Here is a 16776-nt window from a genome sequence, read left to right as displayed (position 1 = left end):
CAAGATCGCCATGCCAGCCAATATGTGCCGGCAGGAGAACTTCTCAAAAGGAACGATTATCATTTGCACGGTTCTGTATGCTAATCAAGGCAAAGGACGGTCAGCCTTCTTCCATTCCCAATGTCCTGGACAATGTTTCTACCATTGAGAAATAGGTAGAATATGATTAGGCTCCGCCCATATGCAACACATGCAAAGTCTTTGGTCACAGTGAGCGTTCATATCTAATGGCTACTGTAGAACCAACTAACAAAGATGCTACTCGAGACCAAAACGCTGTAATGAAAGAAGGTCAATGGCAAGCTCCCACTAGGCGGCGTGCTAGAGGCAAGCGATCCCTATAAGTTGATTTTGACGCTGGATCTCTTTGTGGAGCAGCTGCCCAATCCGATGATCATTGCCCCTCAAACTCCTACCAGGCCATAACTGCCAAAGGGATCTTTATCCCCTCTAGTTCTTTGCCCGGCCCAGTTCCCCAATGCCTCACAAGGAGGGCACAATGACCACCCTACCCCTGCCTGAATGGGGTTCACCCCCGCTTATTAGTGGCATTGGGGAACTGGAGGAGATAATTTTACCTGCCAAAGAGGGTGTACAATCCACGTCTAAGGTAGTTGCTGATGTGGTTAGTACACTCTCTGAAGGGTCACATCAAATAGCAATGAACATTAATCATGGTAAAAGACGTGGCAAGACAACGGTTGGGACCTCTCATACAGTTTGCACTCAAGATGGGGCTTCCATTTCCAACATAACCGTGCCAACTAAAGTCCTTAACCCCACCATGTCCATGCATGTCACCACTTCTCAAATGCATAGCTCCAGTTAATTCCCACAACACATCCAACTTCTTTGGTGGCGATTCAAATGCTACTTGGGCGTTTTCAGATTCCTTGGCATACTATCGAATTGATGGATGATATTCATGATTTGAGGGATTGTTTTCGGAGTTGAGTCTTCATATGTCACGCTAGAGAGATCAACAACTGTGCAGACTTCCTGGCTGGTTTTCTTTAATCCTACGAGGAGATCCATGTATGTATTGATATTTTCCCACAGGCACTTTCCGCTCTTATATAGGACGATGCCAATAGGAAGCAATTTCTTAGATTGTAAATTCATACTTTCATCCCCTTATTGAAAAAAGCTACTTTCAAATATATCGTATCAAATGTGAGGCATCATTCATTGAATCTCCACATTGGAACATTGACCTTCTATCAAGCTTCCTATCCCCCAAGTCATTCATAACATCAATAGAATCCCTATCACCCAAGGACCAAATTTTTGGTGGTGTAAACTATCATCATCAGGAAGCTTTTCCACCAAACTGGCATCCAAATTTCTCCTAAAAAGAGCTCAACCCATAAGTGGACATGGCCCCTAATGCAAACTTCAGATACGTCCTAAATTCAAATTCCATCTATGAAGAACTTTCCATAATGGAATCTCAGTTAAAGAATATCTTTCAAAATGGGGTATAACTGATCCCCTCTGCCCTATATGCAATATATCTCAAGAATCTTTACGGCATGCTCTCTTCTCCTGTCACATACCAACTGAATCTGGGCAGTGGGACCCTTTGGGCTCAGGATTAACCATTTCTATCATAACAATCCCAAAACTTTTCTCCTACACATGTTCCAATCTTTATCCCTCAACAAAAAAAAACTGCAAATGGGCCTTCAGTGTTATTTCCGTATCCACTTACTTCATTTGGCATCATAGGAACCAAGTTGAAAAGATGGGCAAATCCTAATCCAAAGCTAATCCTTGACAACATTAATTGTTGGATTGTTGATCTACAACTATCCACAATCCCACTCCCCAGGGTTTGATTCAATGTGAAGAGGAGAATGGTACTGTATGCACTCCTTGCTCTATTTCAACCATCACAAATTTAACTAACCCTATTTTGATTTGTGTAGGTTACTTTAACAGATGTGTAAACAAATTTGGATGGTTTTTTGGTGTTTTCTATAATTGGTTCTTTGTTTTGGTTGAACTTAACTCTATTTTTTCAAGTAATTGTATAGAGGCAGCAGCTAGGGGACTTCTAAAAGGACTACAATTTGTAAATACCTGTGGATGGTCTAATATACAGGTTTGGAATGCAACTCAGAACTGCAGGACTTGATAAAGGAGCCTTCACTACCCACGACATGTGGAACTCTTTTTATATCTTTAAGTTTCTACACTCATATTCTCAAACAATTAATTTTTGTAACGAGGGGGATTCTTGGGTTATCGCTTTGTTTAACAAGCCTGCCATCAAAGCAAGCAAGCAAGCTTAGCAAGCTTGATAAGGGCATCTCGGACAGTGGTTCTGTAAACAATATCTTATCCTAAGTTTAATGTTTATCTTTTCTTCTTTTTCTTTATTTAAAAAAATATGAGGAATCTCAAGTGTAATTTTCTTATTCCTTAGATATCCTAAGTGTAATTTAACCAACTTTTTATTTTAAAGATTGTTTTATTGAAAGTTTACATAATTGACCTAATAGAAGTTTATTATTTTATCACAAAATAAATAAATAAATAAAAGAAATCAACAATCAAATATATGAATTGAGTTTCATGTCTGGCTGCATAACGTATGCTAGTGCCTCCTTATTTAACTCTCTCTTTACTCAGTCGAAACAGGTAGATATGTCATTTTATATAGGGAAAATTACCTAGATCCACTAGATAAGAAAAAGTATTACAAACAAGTAGGTTAGACTTTGTTTTACACTAATTCTTCTTTTAAACTTACTTGTTTTGTTTTGAAATATTTTTTCTTATTTAGTAGATCCAGAAAATTGTCCCTTTTATATAAGGGAGGAGAGTGATAGACACATGGAGACACTACCGTACACTACCCAACCTGACAGTATTTTTTTTTATTATATTTTAATTATTTCAGGTCCATAAAAACAAATGTGTGGGGTCGGTGGGGTCGATGCAGGCATGACCCTCGAGGACATCCAGCTCCGATGTTTATGTTTTATGGGGGAGTGTGGCCCCTGCGTGCCCATGGGGGCCAATGAAAGTGTGAGTGGAAGCATGGGATTTTCGCCTCTCGTAGGGAGCGGGACAATCATTTCACCCCTACTTGATCTGGGCATGGACAACACACTCCCCCACAGAGGACTTTTTTCTTTATTTTTTAAATAGTCTGCCAGAAGTTCCCTGGTGAGGTTTCCAAACGCTTGTATTTCTCTCTCCATTAAATGGAACTGGGCGCATGCAATGCGCGGACCTTGCGCCCAGACACAGGGCCACCTGAAATGACCGTCGTGCGCCCAGAAATTTCTGCTTTTCCATGGCAGTGCGATGGTCTTTGTGTGCTCCTATGTCTGGCGTAAGGGCAACACACCACGTACACCCACCCTGGTAGCATTTTTGTGGGGGATTGTTCATTAGATATTTTTGAAATATTAAAATAAATTAAACAAAAATAAATGGAAGATAATCAAAACCAAGAGAAGGAACTAACATCCATAAGGGCTTTTTCCTCTTCCTCTTGCACCACCTTGTTGTTCCATCTATCAAGCAATCCTCAAACTTGATGTTTTTTTTTCTTTTTTGGGTGAAATCTTAAACAAGAGATTTACTCTGATATACTGCAGCACCATGAAAAGAAGGCGAAGCTCGTTAGACACACATAATTAAAAAAGATAATGGTGAAGACATGAAAATTTGACAAATAAAAGAAGAGAATGCAAAGAAAGAACCTAGGTAGATGATGAAGACATGAAAAATTTGCCAAGAATGCTTGAAACCCAATGATCATAGTCATATACTCGTATATATATAGAATGGAAGTGGAGGAGTTAACAAGGAAAAATGGACAAGTGTAAATTTATCTTTGTAACCTCCGTTTAAAAAAGTAAAATCAGTTTCAAAGGAAGAAACGAGAGTTTACTACTATTCATTGTTTTCTTCAGCCACTTGTTGGCTCGTCTTGCAATGGAGCCATCGGTTAAGAAACCTTACTTTTATGACACCCCTTAAGATTTAAAGATTCTATAACCGTACCAGTCCGTGAAGAAACAAATTTTTTTTTTTTTTTTTTTGAGACAGGAGGTGTATCCGATTTTAGGTCGATTAAATCCCCCCTGGGTTCGTACATGACTCTCGCACCACACACGAATCGGGAGCTTCTGGGCTCTAGTGAGCCTCAGGCGGGTGGCCCCAAGAAATTATGCAGCGACGAAAGTTTGATCAGAAGAAACAATTTTATGTAAGGGTGTCAAAATTTTGCCCTTTCCAATCGAAACTGATTGGAAAAAATTCGGATCAAATCGAACTAATCCTTATTGGATTATTTTTGGATTGGAGTATGTTGGGAGTCTCGTCACAAGACCGAATGAAAATCGGATCGCACCAAACCGATCGATATCTAAACTGAAAACCCAACCGAATAAAATTGATAAAAAAATAATTGAGTAATAGGTTATAAATAGGTGAATTGATTATCCATTGATTTCACTGAGCCTACCAATACTTGAACTCTGGTCTTCAAGAATGGTACAATACATTTGTACCATCTACATTTGATTTCAATTTTAGTGAGAAAATTTCTAGTTGTAAGAGGAATTATTACAAATAAAGTATGAGATTATAAATTGGGGAATTGATTTGTAACAATGATTCCATTAATCTCTTTGTTCACTATACAAAATTAGTTGGAATGTCAAATAGTAGGGTTCATTTTGAGATTTAAATATTAGTTATCTTCTCAATGACTAGTTATTTATTGATTTTAATATTAATTATCTTATTCTTACAATCAATGATAAATAATTATATGATTTGTAACAATGATTTCACAATAAACTCTATTTATCCATTGATTTCAATTTATTATATACATTATTCCCCTTACAATTTATTCTTCTTTGTTCGGATTACATCATGAACACATCAAATAAATTTTCCTATTGATGGTTGTTTACTTATTTTGACTTAGGGAAGGTGAATTAAAGTGTTTTTTATCGAATCTTTCTTCGTTACAAGTTATGAATGTAAGATTTCATTGTGGTCCAAACCTGAAAACAAACCAATCTAAACCAATATTAACTAGATATTGAAAAACCTAAATAAACCGAAATATACCTGACCAAAGCCAAAACCGATTGAAAACCGAAGTTTTTTAATCGTTTGGTTTTGATCTCACTAATTCCAAGACCAAAACCGGGTCGTACCGACCATTTGACACCCCTAATGTTAAGTGATGACATCAATCTTAATATATTCATTTATACCAAAAACAATATCCTTATATAGTGTGATATTCCAAGATTAACCTCCTTAATAATAAGAGAAATAAGGGTCTTTTTGGTCTCATTTTTCATTCTAGTTTATGGTCTATTTAAAAAAAATTATTAATAAAAAATGATTTTATAAAAAAATTTGAAAAATGTTTGACAACTATTAGATATAATAGAGTATAGAATGAGAAATTGTTTGGAAAGTAATTATGTATAAACAATTTTTAATGGTAGCGAAGAAATTCCCCCATCACCCCTCTTTTTTCCCAAATCAACACAAAGCGTAAGGGGATGGGCCGATGGGATAACCCATCAACTACAAACACCGATTGCAAGAGACAAAAACATGGAAAATTCCTCGTTTTCTCTCTCCTTCTTTATACTCATTGGGCTCAAATTGACCGAAAGAGACAAAATCATGGAAAATTTTTCCATCACACCCATTTAACCCAAATTAACTGTTAATTAAAGAGAAAATTACACTATGACCCCCTGAGATTTGCCCTAAATACAGTGTGACCCCCTATATTTTCAAAATATATTTTAACCCCCTGAGTTTAGGGTACTTATTACACTCAGCCCCATTCCGTTAGAGTATTCCCGTTAGTTACTGATGTGTTGGCCATTGATATTTTAAAATAACAAATATACCCTTAATGGGGTGTGAGCTTACCATTTTGCCCATAGGGCAGCCCAAACTTCACACCCCCTTCCCCTGCTACTCGAATCAGTTGACAGGTTTAGGGTTCTGGCGATCTCCCTCAGGCCATCTTCAAGTCCATCACCGACCTGCCTGAGGTTCTTGCTGTGGCTAAAATCATGGTGGACTCTCTCTCTCTCTCTCTCTCTCTCTCTCTGTGTGTGTTTAAGCTTTTCAAATTTGCAGAGTTCGAGAGAGCTTCGGCCATGGTAGCTTCCTTTGCTAAATGCTTTATTTTTATTTTTATACATGTATATTTTTTAAATTGAAATTCAATTTCGTGTAATTCAGCAAACGTAAAATGCATTACAAATAAGAAGGTTGCAACGGTGGTGGGGCGGTGGTCGAAGAAGATGAAGAAAAAAGAAGAGGAAGAAATAGTGGTGGGTTCCACTTTTTTATGTTAGAAAAATAAAAAATATAGAATAAGATTATTTTAATTGAAGGGTAAAATTATCATTTAAATTTTATACTTAACACTGCCCACTTAAAAGTATTGGATGTATAATTTGAAAACACAAGGGATCGTACCATATTTAGAGCAAACTTCAGGGGGTCGTAATGTAATTTTTCCTTAATTAAAAGTTATTAACAATGGAACGCAAAGCTGTGTAACTCTGCCTCAGCTTCTCCCTCCCGAGTCACTCATTCATCAATTGCAACGGCTCTTATAACTATCGTGGTTGGGTTTGGACGTGGGAGAGTGAATACTTGTTATTGATGGGCGCGTGGAGTTTAGGAGTTTGAAACCTCAGACTTTGGAGTTTGGACTTGCCGAGGTTGAGATGCCTGGTTTGATGTTTTGCAGATCTAAGTTCGGCCCTTCACAATCCTTTAAAAGAGCTCGAATTACTGGCTCCCTTCACATAATTAACCATTCAAACCGCCGTTCTCATTGAAACCCTAATTGCTTTGGTCTTCTCCACCCAAGACCATGTTGTTGCTACCATCGCTTGTGACTGTACTGCCATCTTTGCTTGGAAGGGTGAGACCCTTGAGGAGTATTGGTGTTGCATTGAGAGGGCTCTTGATTCGGGTCGTGGTGGTGGTATGGATCTGATTGTTGATGATGGTGGTGATGCAACGCTGCTGATATGGGGTGGACGGAATGGGGTAAGGTGAGGGAGTGGTGTGAGGTAGGTTGCTGGAAGAAGAAGAAGATGAAGAATAAATGTGCTTTTCTAAAATGAAAATTAAGTGTCTATTTTACACTCAATTTTTGTGTCGTATGAGCACAAGCTCATTAAACTATCAAAAAAAATAAAGAAAAAATGTTTTTTTGTCATAATCCATAATAGACTCTTGAGTCTATTATGATTTTGGGGGTGTTTTTATTTATTTAAATAAAAAAAATTTTGAAAAATGATATCAAACAAATGAAAAAAATGATTGCTTAAACATTCTCCAGCGGTAATCAGACTTAGAAGCACAATCTCCGTCGGTACTCAATTGAAAGAGGCTATTTAATCCATGAAAGAAACTTGGAAAGTTAATAGCCCAAGAGGGCTTGACCTAAACAAAAAATTAGTAGAAGAAAAATATTTTTGGAGCAAAGATCCCAACAAGCATCTTCGGTCTACCCTTCACCTCCGCCGTCACTGCTGTAGACCCGTCACACCTTAGCTTCAGCCTTCGCACCAGCGCCTCTTCTGGTCCTTCTCTCAGGCTCTTCTACAACCCCAACATCACCACCACTAATCCTTTCTCCCTCACCCTCAAGTCTGGCGTCAGCCTTTTCGGTTTTCCCAATAACTCCCCTCTCATCATGTCCGCCCATGTCACTCTCCTCGGAAACCTTAACCCTACTTTTCCCCTCCAAATCAAGCCTCAATTCGGTGATTTTTCTCTCAAGAAAACAACCCTCTTTGCTTCTAGTTCTACATCTATCAACGCAACGATAATTCTAAGGAGAATGGTGGAACTCATATCAATGGATTGGCTTGGAGACACTTGAGTGAATTTCATGGCCTCCCAGATGGGTTTTTGTTTGGGGTTGCAGTAATGGCGAAGACGGTTTTTCCGGTGACCAAACGGGCTGTAGTTAGATTCCGGTGGGGTGTGAATTTTCCCTCTGATTTTGGTGGGAAGAAGTGGCCCTTTTTGACCTTTGATAAGGTTGGGATTGAGAGGGTTGAGCAGGAGCAGGAAGTAAAGTCCAAGAGCAGTTTTAGTAGTGATTAGGGTGAATTGGAGATGTTGAAGGGTATGTGTTTCTGGATGGGTAGAGAAGTTGAGGTTTTGCAGGAGAATGGAGAGATGAGGGACATCTTTGAAGAGATTAGGAGATCAGGGATTTCTTTGAGGAATTATCATAGGGAAAGTGATCATATTGGGAAGAAGAAGCATTTGACGATGCCCGTTGAAAGTTCTGACGAGTTTGAGAGGTGGAGGTTTGGGGAAGACGAGTTGAAGGTTTTTGTTTTTTGCCAAAAGTAATTTTATCAGTTCACATTGTATTTTTAACGTGGTTAGTGATAATCTGACAAAATGGGTGTAAGTGTAAATGTTTGTAAACCTCAAGGGAGAATGCAGAATTATTCAAAATTGGGGGGTAAAATTATATTTTCGTCAAATCTCAAGGGTGATATGTGTAAATTATCCAAAGGATATTTTAGAAAATACTAAAACCTAGAGGGTATTTATGAATCCAAAGGGAAGTGAATTATTCCATTTCTTTGACCGCAAGCCTGGGTAATAAGAACATTCCTGTAACCTAGGTAGCAACAAATTTTTTTCCCTAAGCTACGATCCTAGATTAGTGGAGTGTTACAAGGCTTATATCAAAGGCTTGACTTGAGTACTTGACAGCATGGTTCATAATCTCGGATCGGAGCGGTATCGATCATAGTCGATCTCAATATTAGAGCGATCCTGATCAGGTTTTGTGAATCGGATAACCTGTTCGAATCGGGCGATCCAATCCGATACACATGACTTGCAAAGAAGGGTTTTAAAACTCATATTTTTACTTTCGTTCTTTGTCCTGAGTCTTTCAAATTGCGATTCACAAATTTGGTAGACTCAAATCTACGGGAAAAAAAAGGGGTGGGGTGATCTTACCCTTTTTGAATGGGGAATCACGTAAGGGAAGGTTTCATTCAATGTAAACATTGATCTGCTTAAGATAGTTAGGGTTTTAAAACCCAAAATTTCCAATTCTTCTTCATCGAAACCTTTCACGCCCTGATTTAGAGATTTGGGAGTTTCAAATGCGCGAGATAAAAGGGAGAGATCTTACCGTGGAGAAATCTTATCATTTTTTATTAGAAATTAAAACTGGATTTCTTTTAGATAATGGCGGCAGTAGGTGAGGACGTAAGGACAAAAATAGGGATTAGATAAGCTCAACATAAAATTAGGAATTAAAGAAGCCGTAAAAACAGTGATTATCATTTTTTTAGAATGGCTTTGGCTACCTATGTTAGACGGATTTGACCGATTTAGGATGATTTTAACTGATCCGGATCGGTATTGGCCTTGACCGATCCCAAGTCCGATAACCTGGATTACGAACCTTGACAGTCTACGAAACTTCACGGGCGATCCCCAGCACCCCCACGCTGGAGATGATCCAAATCCGACTAACATGGGTAGCCAAAGCCTAACAGAAAAAACAACCGCATGCAGATTGGCAGCTAGTTTATGTGAAAAACGAACCAAGTTGCAGCAATTCCCAACCTCGGGAAATTTTTTTTAAGGGGTGAATACTTAGTACAGTAAGATGAGATTATGGTTAAACCGACGATAACACCAATAGACTGCATTTCTACCAAAAAAAAAAAAAAAAAGAAATCTTGGAGAAAACACAGGAGAAGATGCAGGATTTGGGCTGACAAGTTCAACAACGGAAACTTCTACTCCTACACTTCCGGGTATGCGCAACAGTAGCGCAGAGCACCCTCTTCTATCAGAGTCAGAGCACACACACACACACACACACACTCTCTCTCTCTCTCGTATGCTTAACTAAGAAGCTTAATAACTGCAAGAGTAGGAGTCAGAGCGTACTATAAGCCTTACAATTAGGCATTCTCTCTGAAAGTTCACATCACAGCACTATACCCTCATCCTCTCCCCTTTCCCTCTCCAAGCGAGTCTGATCAAGAAGACTTAACAATGTCCTTATGCGACTGCTAATGTGTATTTCCATCGTCCACTAGCTTCTATCTGTAGCTGAATGTGTATTTGCTGGAATCACTAGCGAAGAGAGACTAATTTAAGAGGAAAAGCAATTCCTACATTTGGGCTTCCATGATAACTGAGGATTTTCATAATGAGGTTGTTAGCGAGTCGGGATTGGATTCTCAGAAAGCATCAAATGGGGTCGAAGACCTGGACGATGATGGGAGGCCCAGAAGAAATGGTATCTCTGCTCTCTCCCTTTCTCCCTCTCTCCTTCCCTCTTCCCCTTTCCTTTGTTTTTATGATAAATTAGAAATGAATGGATTTTTAATCTATACAGGTACCTTATGGACGGCCAGTGCACATATACTAACATCGGTTATAGGTTCGGGTGTTCTAGCTATACCCTGGACTGTAAGGCAGCTCGGATGGATAGCTGGACCAGCGGCTCTGATGATCTTCTCCTTCATAACCTTGTACACCTCCATTCTCTTAACAGATTGCTACAGATTCCCTGATCCTGTTTATGGGAAAAGAAACTACACCTACAGAGAGGCCGTCCGAGCCAACTTAGGTATTTGGGTTTGAAGAACCCATCCCCATCATTATTAATTGACTTGTTAAGCTTCTCTCTCTCTCTGAGTCTCTGCTTTTCTGTTGTTTCTCCTTGTTTATCTACTTGCCTTGGTCAGCACTATCTCTTCTTCTATCTTGTTTATATGTATCTGTATAAACATATAAATCTGTAGCCGATTCTCTATTTTGTATCAAAATGAATTTTGCAATGCTTATGATGTCCTTCCATGGTTAGGCAGAACGATGTTCTTGGTTTGTGGAATCGTTCAATATATCACCTTTGTTGGGCTTGCAGTTGGCTTTACAATTACAGCATCAAAAAGCATGGGGTAAGCTCTAATTAATATACCCAATTCCAACATGAGAAGCCTACTTGATCTACCCCTTTAACTCCAATTCAATCTCATAGGGAGAATAGTATATTTTAAGCAATTACTACATGTTTGGTTGATGCATGGTCTGAGATAATGAGATGGTATTGATTTTATTGATTAGGGCCATATACAGGACGAATTGCTATCACAAAAGAGGTCATGAAGCCCCATGTGAGATCTCTGATAACTTCTTCGCTATCAGTTTTGGGATTATTGAGATCGTCTTGTCTCAGATTCCGAATTTCCACAAATTGTCATGGCTCTCAAGTATTGCAGCAGTGACTCCTTTTATCTACACACTAGTAGGAGTGGTGCTTAGCTTGGCAAAGATTGTCTCAGGTGAGTCCGACTCCATATCTATCTGTAAATCATCTTTTCTTTTTGTTGGGGGTAGAGGTGGGGGGGGGGGGGGGTTTAAAATTTCTATCTATAAAATGACTAATTACCCAACTTAACCCATGGGTGTCAATGGGTGGCTTTGATTGGACCCAGAAATCTTGTATCCTATTACTTCATTATATGTATTGACCTTGATATCATAAAGAGTTGAATGACATTGATGGTTTGGGATTTGAACAGGAAAAACAGGGAAGACCTCTCTGAAGGGAGTGGTGGATGATATGAATTTGTCTGATGCTCAGAAGGTGTGGAGAGTATTCAATGCACTTGGAGACATTGCATTTGCTTACTCATTTTCTTTCATTCTGATTGAAATCCAGGTGAGTGACTACTTAAAAATGGTCACCACTGAAATTCTTGATATCAAATGAGGGACCGATATCCATCGCTGGTCTGTCTTCAACTTCTTTCTCTTTCTCACAGGACACAATAAAATCTCCAGGGGAAAACAAATTGATGAAGAAGGCCACTTGTATAGGTGTGTCAACAACCACTCTGTTTTACATGCTTTGTGGATGCATTGGCTATGCTGCATTTGGGAACCAAGCTCCAGGCAACATGCTTACTGACTTTGGGTTTTACGAACCCTTCTGGTTGATTGACATTGCCAATCTCTGCATTATGTTGCACATTGTGGGTGCATATCAGGTGCTCTCTTTCACCCAGTTGTGTTCCTAGTAAATTCATGAGTTATTAAGAAATTATTCGCCTATTTATTATGATGTCTTTAGACAAACCTAAGGAAATGAAATAGTTCATGAACATGACATATTGAGTTGACTGGGTTCATGTAGGTGTTCAGCCAACTGCTGTATGCTGTATTTGAATCATGGATTACTAAAAGGTGTCCCAAGTCAAAGTTCATAACAAGAGAGTTCCCAATAAGCATTACTAGCAAATGTTTCAGCTTCAATTACAATTTCAACGTCTTCAGACTGACCTGCAGGACTGCTTTTGTGGTGTTCGCTACTGTAATGGCAATGGTGATTCCTTTCTTCAATAGCATACTTGCATTCCTTGGAGCTATTGCCTACTGGCCGATGACAATTTATTTCCCCGTGGAGATGTACATCTCACAGAAGAAGATCAGAAGATTTAAATTTCAATGGATGGTCCTCCAACTAATCAATGTAGGCTGCTTGCTTGTCTCCTTGGCTGCAATCTGTGGATCCATCCAAAGTTTAATTGGGGCCCTAGGTGCAGATAACATCTTCAAGTTCAAACAATGACAACCACCACTACAAAAAATGATGCATTAGTTGTATGTAACATGGCTAAGAATATCGAACATTGCTCGGTCTCCGGTAAATTTTGCTTGGCCCAAGCACGAACGCCTACCTCAACAGCCTACTTGACTGTGCCACATGAAAGGATTACTTGCATCTCAAAGTTTAGAGACTACTTCAGTCAAATACTTTCCAGTACATTGGTATGCTCTCTCTTGTGGCCAATTTTGTTTCCGCTGAAATTTGACATGTCAGAGATTGGGTTGTTTTCACCAAGAGCTAGCTTATCCATCTTTTGGTTGGGCAGAGCAGGGGAGGGGGCGTAGGATCTTGAGTTTAACTGTTACAGTCTCCTTAATTAGTGAAAGAAATATTCATTGTCTTTTGCATTAAGATTTAGACATATTGTGTTAACTCTTAGTATTTGTTTGTGAAATAAGATTTGAAATACCAATCAATGACCATGGTAGTATTGAGTTTTGAACTGTCAGTTTCAGACTCTACTCAGTTCCATTTCCTTCCATCTATGTATTTAATTTAAATGCCCCCATTGTTAGAAAAACAACGCCCAGAAGTGGGATTTGCAGAAGAAAACAAAAATAGAAGAGAAGCAACAAATACACAAACACACAACACAGAGATTTTACATGGTTCACCCCCAAGAAGGTAAGCTACGTCCACGGCCGGCGATAGAACTTAGTTTCACTAGTTCTCTGAAGAATGTTACAAACCCTCAAATCTCACCTTACCCTCTCAACGAGATAAGAAGACTTTATAAAGAAGCTTTAACCCAGAAAAGTATAGAATTGCCCCTAATAACCCAAAACAGACCACCCGGTCAAGGTCGGACCAAAATTGAACATATGTCAAAATACATGTCTCGACGAGCTGTATAGGACTCACCACCTTAGGTGGTGATTTATGCACTTTTTAGGCCATTCGGGTGCTCCAAAAATCCCCACTGGACTTTCTGGACTCGGATCAATTCAAGCTTCACAAATAACACTCATGGTCCAACAATATCAACCTATGTAATGGTTTCTAGCATTTGCCTATAGTCTTACTAAATCACTGCCCCATGTTAGGTCCAAGGGCTTCTTGCCCATTCATGTTTCAAGCTAACCAATACATGACTCCTGTAAATAGTACTCAATTTTGGTCCTTTGTTGGTATTCTTTTTGGTTATTGGTCTTTTCTTCCTTGTTGAAGCCTGGCATCTTTTGCTCGTTACTCTGCAATAATGGATGTATAGATCTTTAACGGCTATTAATGGTGTCAACCTTGATGCATAACTTCCATGTCTTTCCTCTTAGTAATAATGACTTGATTATGTTAACTAGGTTCTTACCCAAGGAAGCTAAGAGGAGAAGGTGGAATTCCATAATGGCTGTGGATGTTGAACAGTTTGTACTCTCTTATTAGCTTAATATTAGTTTTCTTTTTTCTCATTAAAAAAAAAAAAAAACTCTCATGTCTCGCCCAACATTTTCCCTTATTTTTCCGCAGATTAAAGGAACATATTTGAGTATGGTATTGAAATCACCAATAAGGATGTCAACGAATAGTCAAAAATCTATATTCAATTCATGTTCGTATCCGTTTACGAGGATCTGTATTCGAAAACTATCTGAATCCGTTTGAAAACTAATCAAATACGAATATGGTAATCCATATTTCCGACCGATTATTAACTGATTTGTTTAGCAATCCGACTGTATTAAAAATATTCGTATCCGTTTATCCAATTCGTTTAGCTGTATTATAAAAAAACTTTCCGTTAGAGCATTCTCCTTCTCTGCCTGTAAAAAACTGTAAAGCAAGCAGTTCATGCTTATCAGGAGCATTCCTTTTCTTGGAGATGATTGCCGGGAGCTCAGGCATTGGGGTACCCAGAATGTACCCTGGTTCTGCAGAGCAACCACTGGCATGCAAGCTAAGTTCCCTTGTTCAACTTGCTGGAACTCTCTGGCAATAGGAGGCGCTCCATGTGAAGCAATAGGAACAAGAAATCCCCTCACAAAAATAGAATACATTTTGATACCTGATTGAGGATGAACTTGTTGAGCCTGGATGGTTGATGAGTTGCTTGTAATAATGTCCATCATGAACTTGCCGGTGGGGAGGAAAGTGAGAGGGAGGTCAATGCCGAATACATGAGCCATAGTGATAATAGCTTGAAGAATCTCAATCTTTCTTTTTTGCGAGCACTTGATGAGATTCCCAGGGAGATTGTTGGGTACCGAAGTCCGTTGAAGGTGAAAACGAGGGAAATAATGCTGAAGTGCACTTCTCGACGCCACAAAGTATGCATAGCCTCTCGATCCTTCGGATTCCGGCTAAGCGGCGGCTACAAGACCACTTCGTTAACTCCGCTTCACAACAACTTCATTAACTCCACTTCGAGTGTAGCATCCGCCTTCCTTTCCTCACTTAGCATGCATGTTCTAACGGGGAGAAAAAGAAACATTAATGTTCTGCAACAAGGCAAGTCTCATTGATTCTTCACTTCTCTCTTAAGGCTTTCCCCGAAAGTCCGAAACCCCAACACAGATCTTCTACGGCGCGTTGTCCTGTCCTGCGCAGACACAAGACCACGCGCAATGATCGCCTTACCCCCACTCGGGCAAGACGCTTGAACAGGGATAAGGCCATCAATGCACGCCGCTTGTGTCTGCACAGCAGGGCAAGATGGACAACAAGGCGATCCAACTCGTCTACAAGGCGGGCTGTACTTCCGTGCACCCCACATACAAGGTGGCGAAAAGTACCTCCTTGCCCCTGCCTGAGCGCCCTGCCCGAGCGGGGGCAAGGCGGTACTTTTCGCATGCCTTGTATGTGGGGCAATGTGGGACGCACGGAAATAGAGAAGTCTCTTCCATGGACAACCTGCACCGTAAAAATCTGGATCCACGAAACCCTGTTCTTGATACAATAGGAAGTGAGAATTATATAGATAAGGGTTTGATTAGAACCCTGATGGATTACTTTAATCACAGTGAGAGTCTGTCTGTCTCTCTCTCTCTCAGATTGGCAGTTTTGTTTAAACTCAGAGTGCTACATAGGTGAAGAAGCAGAATCTAATAGGGAAAGTATTAATTAATTATTTTATTTAATTATTAATGGATAATTACAATTAGCACCATATTTATTAATTAAATAAAGTACTAATTAAAATAGCAAATTCCAAATAACTCCCTATACGATAACTATTTATCATATACAATCCCCCACTAATCAACACCATCAATATGGAATCTAAGACATGTACACATGTACTACTAAACCCCAATCCATAGTACATGTCGAACAGCTGCAATCTTTTCCCCACATTAATGCATCGGAGTATGGGCCAAGGGGGTCCACTTGTCTAAAGTGGTTTCCAGCCGTTCCTAGTCAAGGTTTCACGTACATTTTTATGATGAAACGTAGGATCCGACTCCTCTACTTCCGTTTTTGCTACTTCCATCTTACTTCCATGAGTCCTAAGCACGCCACGTGTACTAATAGCCATCCAACGGTTCTTGTTACTAAAATTCAAATTTAAAAAAAAAAACCAATGACACCTCTATGAACCAACTTAAACCCTCAAACCAAACCCACAAACCGAACCTAACTAAACCACAACCTAACTGAACCACAACCCAACTCAAACAAAACCCCCAAACCAATACTCACTCATCACCATTTCATTTTGAACGGAGCAGACCCTAAACGGAAACGAAGTTGCAGAGGCTGCCTTCATCGCTCCATCTGCCGGCTACCGAATGCAATCGGGAAATGGCTCCATCCCCATTTTAGTTCGAACGGAGCAGACCCTAAACCAGTGCAGCAGAGCCTCTCTACTCTCTTCTACTTCTTCACTTCTATTGGCTGCCTCCTTCGTGGCCTCAAAGAGAAAGGTGCAGAGTGGTTCATCCCTTCGAAGCAAACATTAAACCAGTGCATTGCCTCTCTACTCTCTTCATCTTCTTCACTTCTATTGGCTGCCTCCATCGTGGCCTCAAAGAGAAAGTTGCAGAGTGGTTCCTCCCTCCCTTGCTCGGGTAAGTTTTGATTTATTTATTTATTTTTTTGTTGTCTGGTTCTCTTTCTCCTTGGGTACTGAAAATCAGTTCGACGAGCAG

At 39.6% G+C, this 16776-nt stretch overlaps 1 protein-coding gene across 1 annotated transcript; it reads left to right on the top strand.

The window, feature by feature from the left end:
• The first annotated feature begins 10177 nt into the window (after positions 1 to 10177).
• LOC122667878 (amino acid permease 8-like) lies at positions 10178 to 12689 on the top strand. Its single transcript, XM_043864338.1, has 7 exons — positions 10178 to 10318; positions 10418 to 10651; positions 10889 to 10982; positions 11149 to 11366; positions 11607 to 11746; positions 11850 to 12074; positions 12221 to 12689. The coding sequence occupies exons 1-7, from the start codon at positions 10207 to 10209 to the stop codon at positions 12653 to 12655; spliced, it is 1458 nt and encodes a 485-aa protein (XP_043720273.1). The 5' UTR covers positions 10178 to 10206; the 3' UTR covers positions 12656 to 12689.
• Positions 12690 to 16776: the final 4087 nt, after the last annotated feature.

Source organism: Telopea speciosissima, chromosome 7, assembly GCF_018873765.1.
Source record: "Telopea speciosissima isolate NSW1024214 ecotype Mountain lineage chromosome 7, Tspe_v1, whole genome shotgun sequence".
Taxonomy (NCBI): Eukaryota; Viridiplantae; Streptophyta; class Magnoliopsida; order Proteales; family Proteaceae; genus Telopea; species Telopea speciosissima.
This window is presented reverse-complemented; position numbering and strand designations above follow the sequence as displayed.

Coding starts and splice junctions, on each gene's coding strand:
- LOC122667878 (XM_043864338.1), top strand. CDS start 10,207: ATGATAACTGAGGATTTTCATAATGAGGTTGTTAGCGAGTCGGGATTG. Junction 10,319..10,417: donor TGGGAGGCCCAGAAGAAATG/GTATCTCTGCTC, acceptor TAATCTATACAG/GTACCTTATGGACGGCCAGT. Junction 10,652..10,888: donor GGCCGTCCGAGCCAACTTAG/GTATTTGGGTTT, acceptor TTCCATGGTTAG/GCAGAACGATGTTCTTGGTT.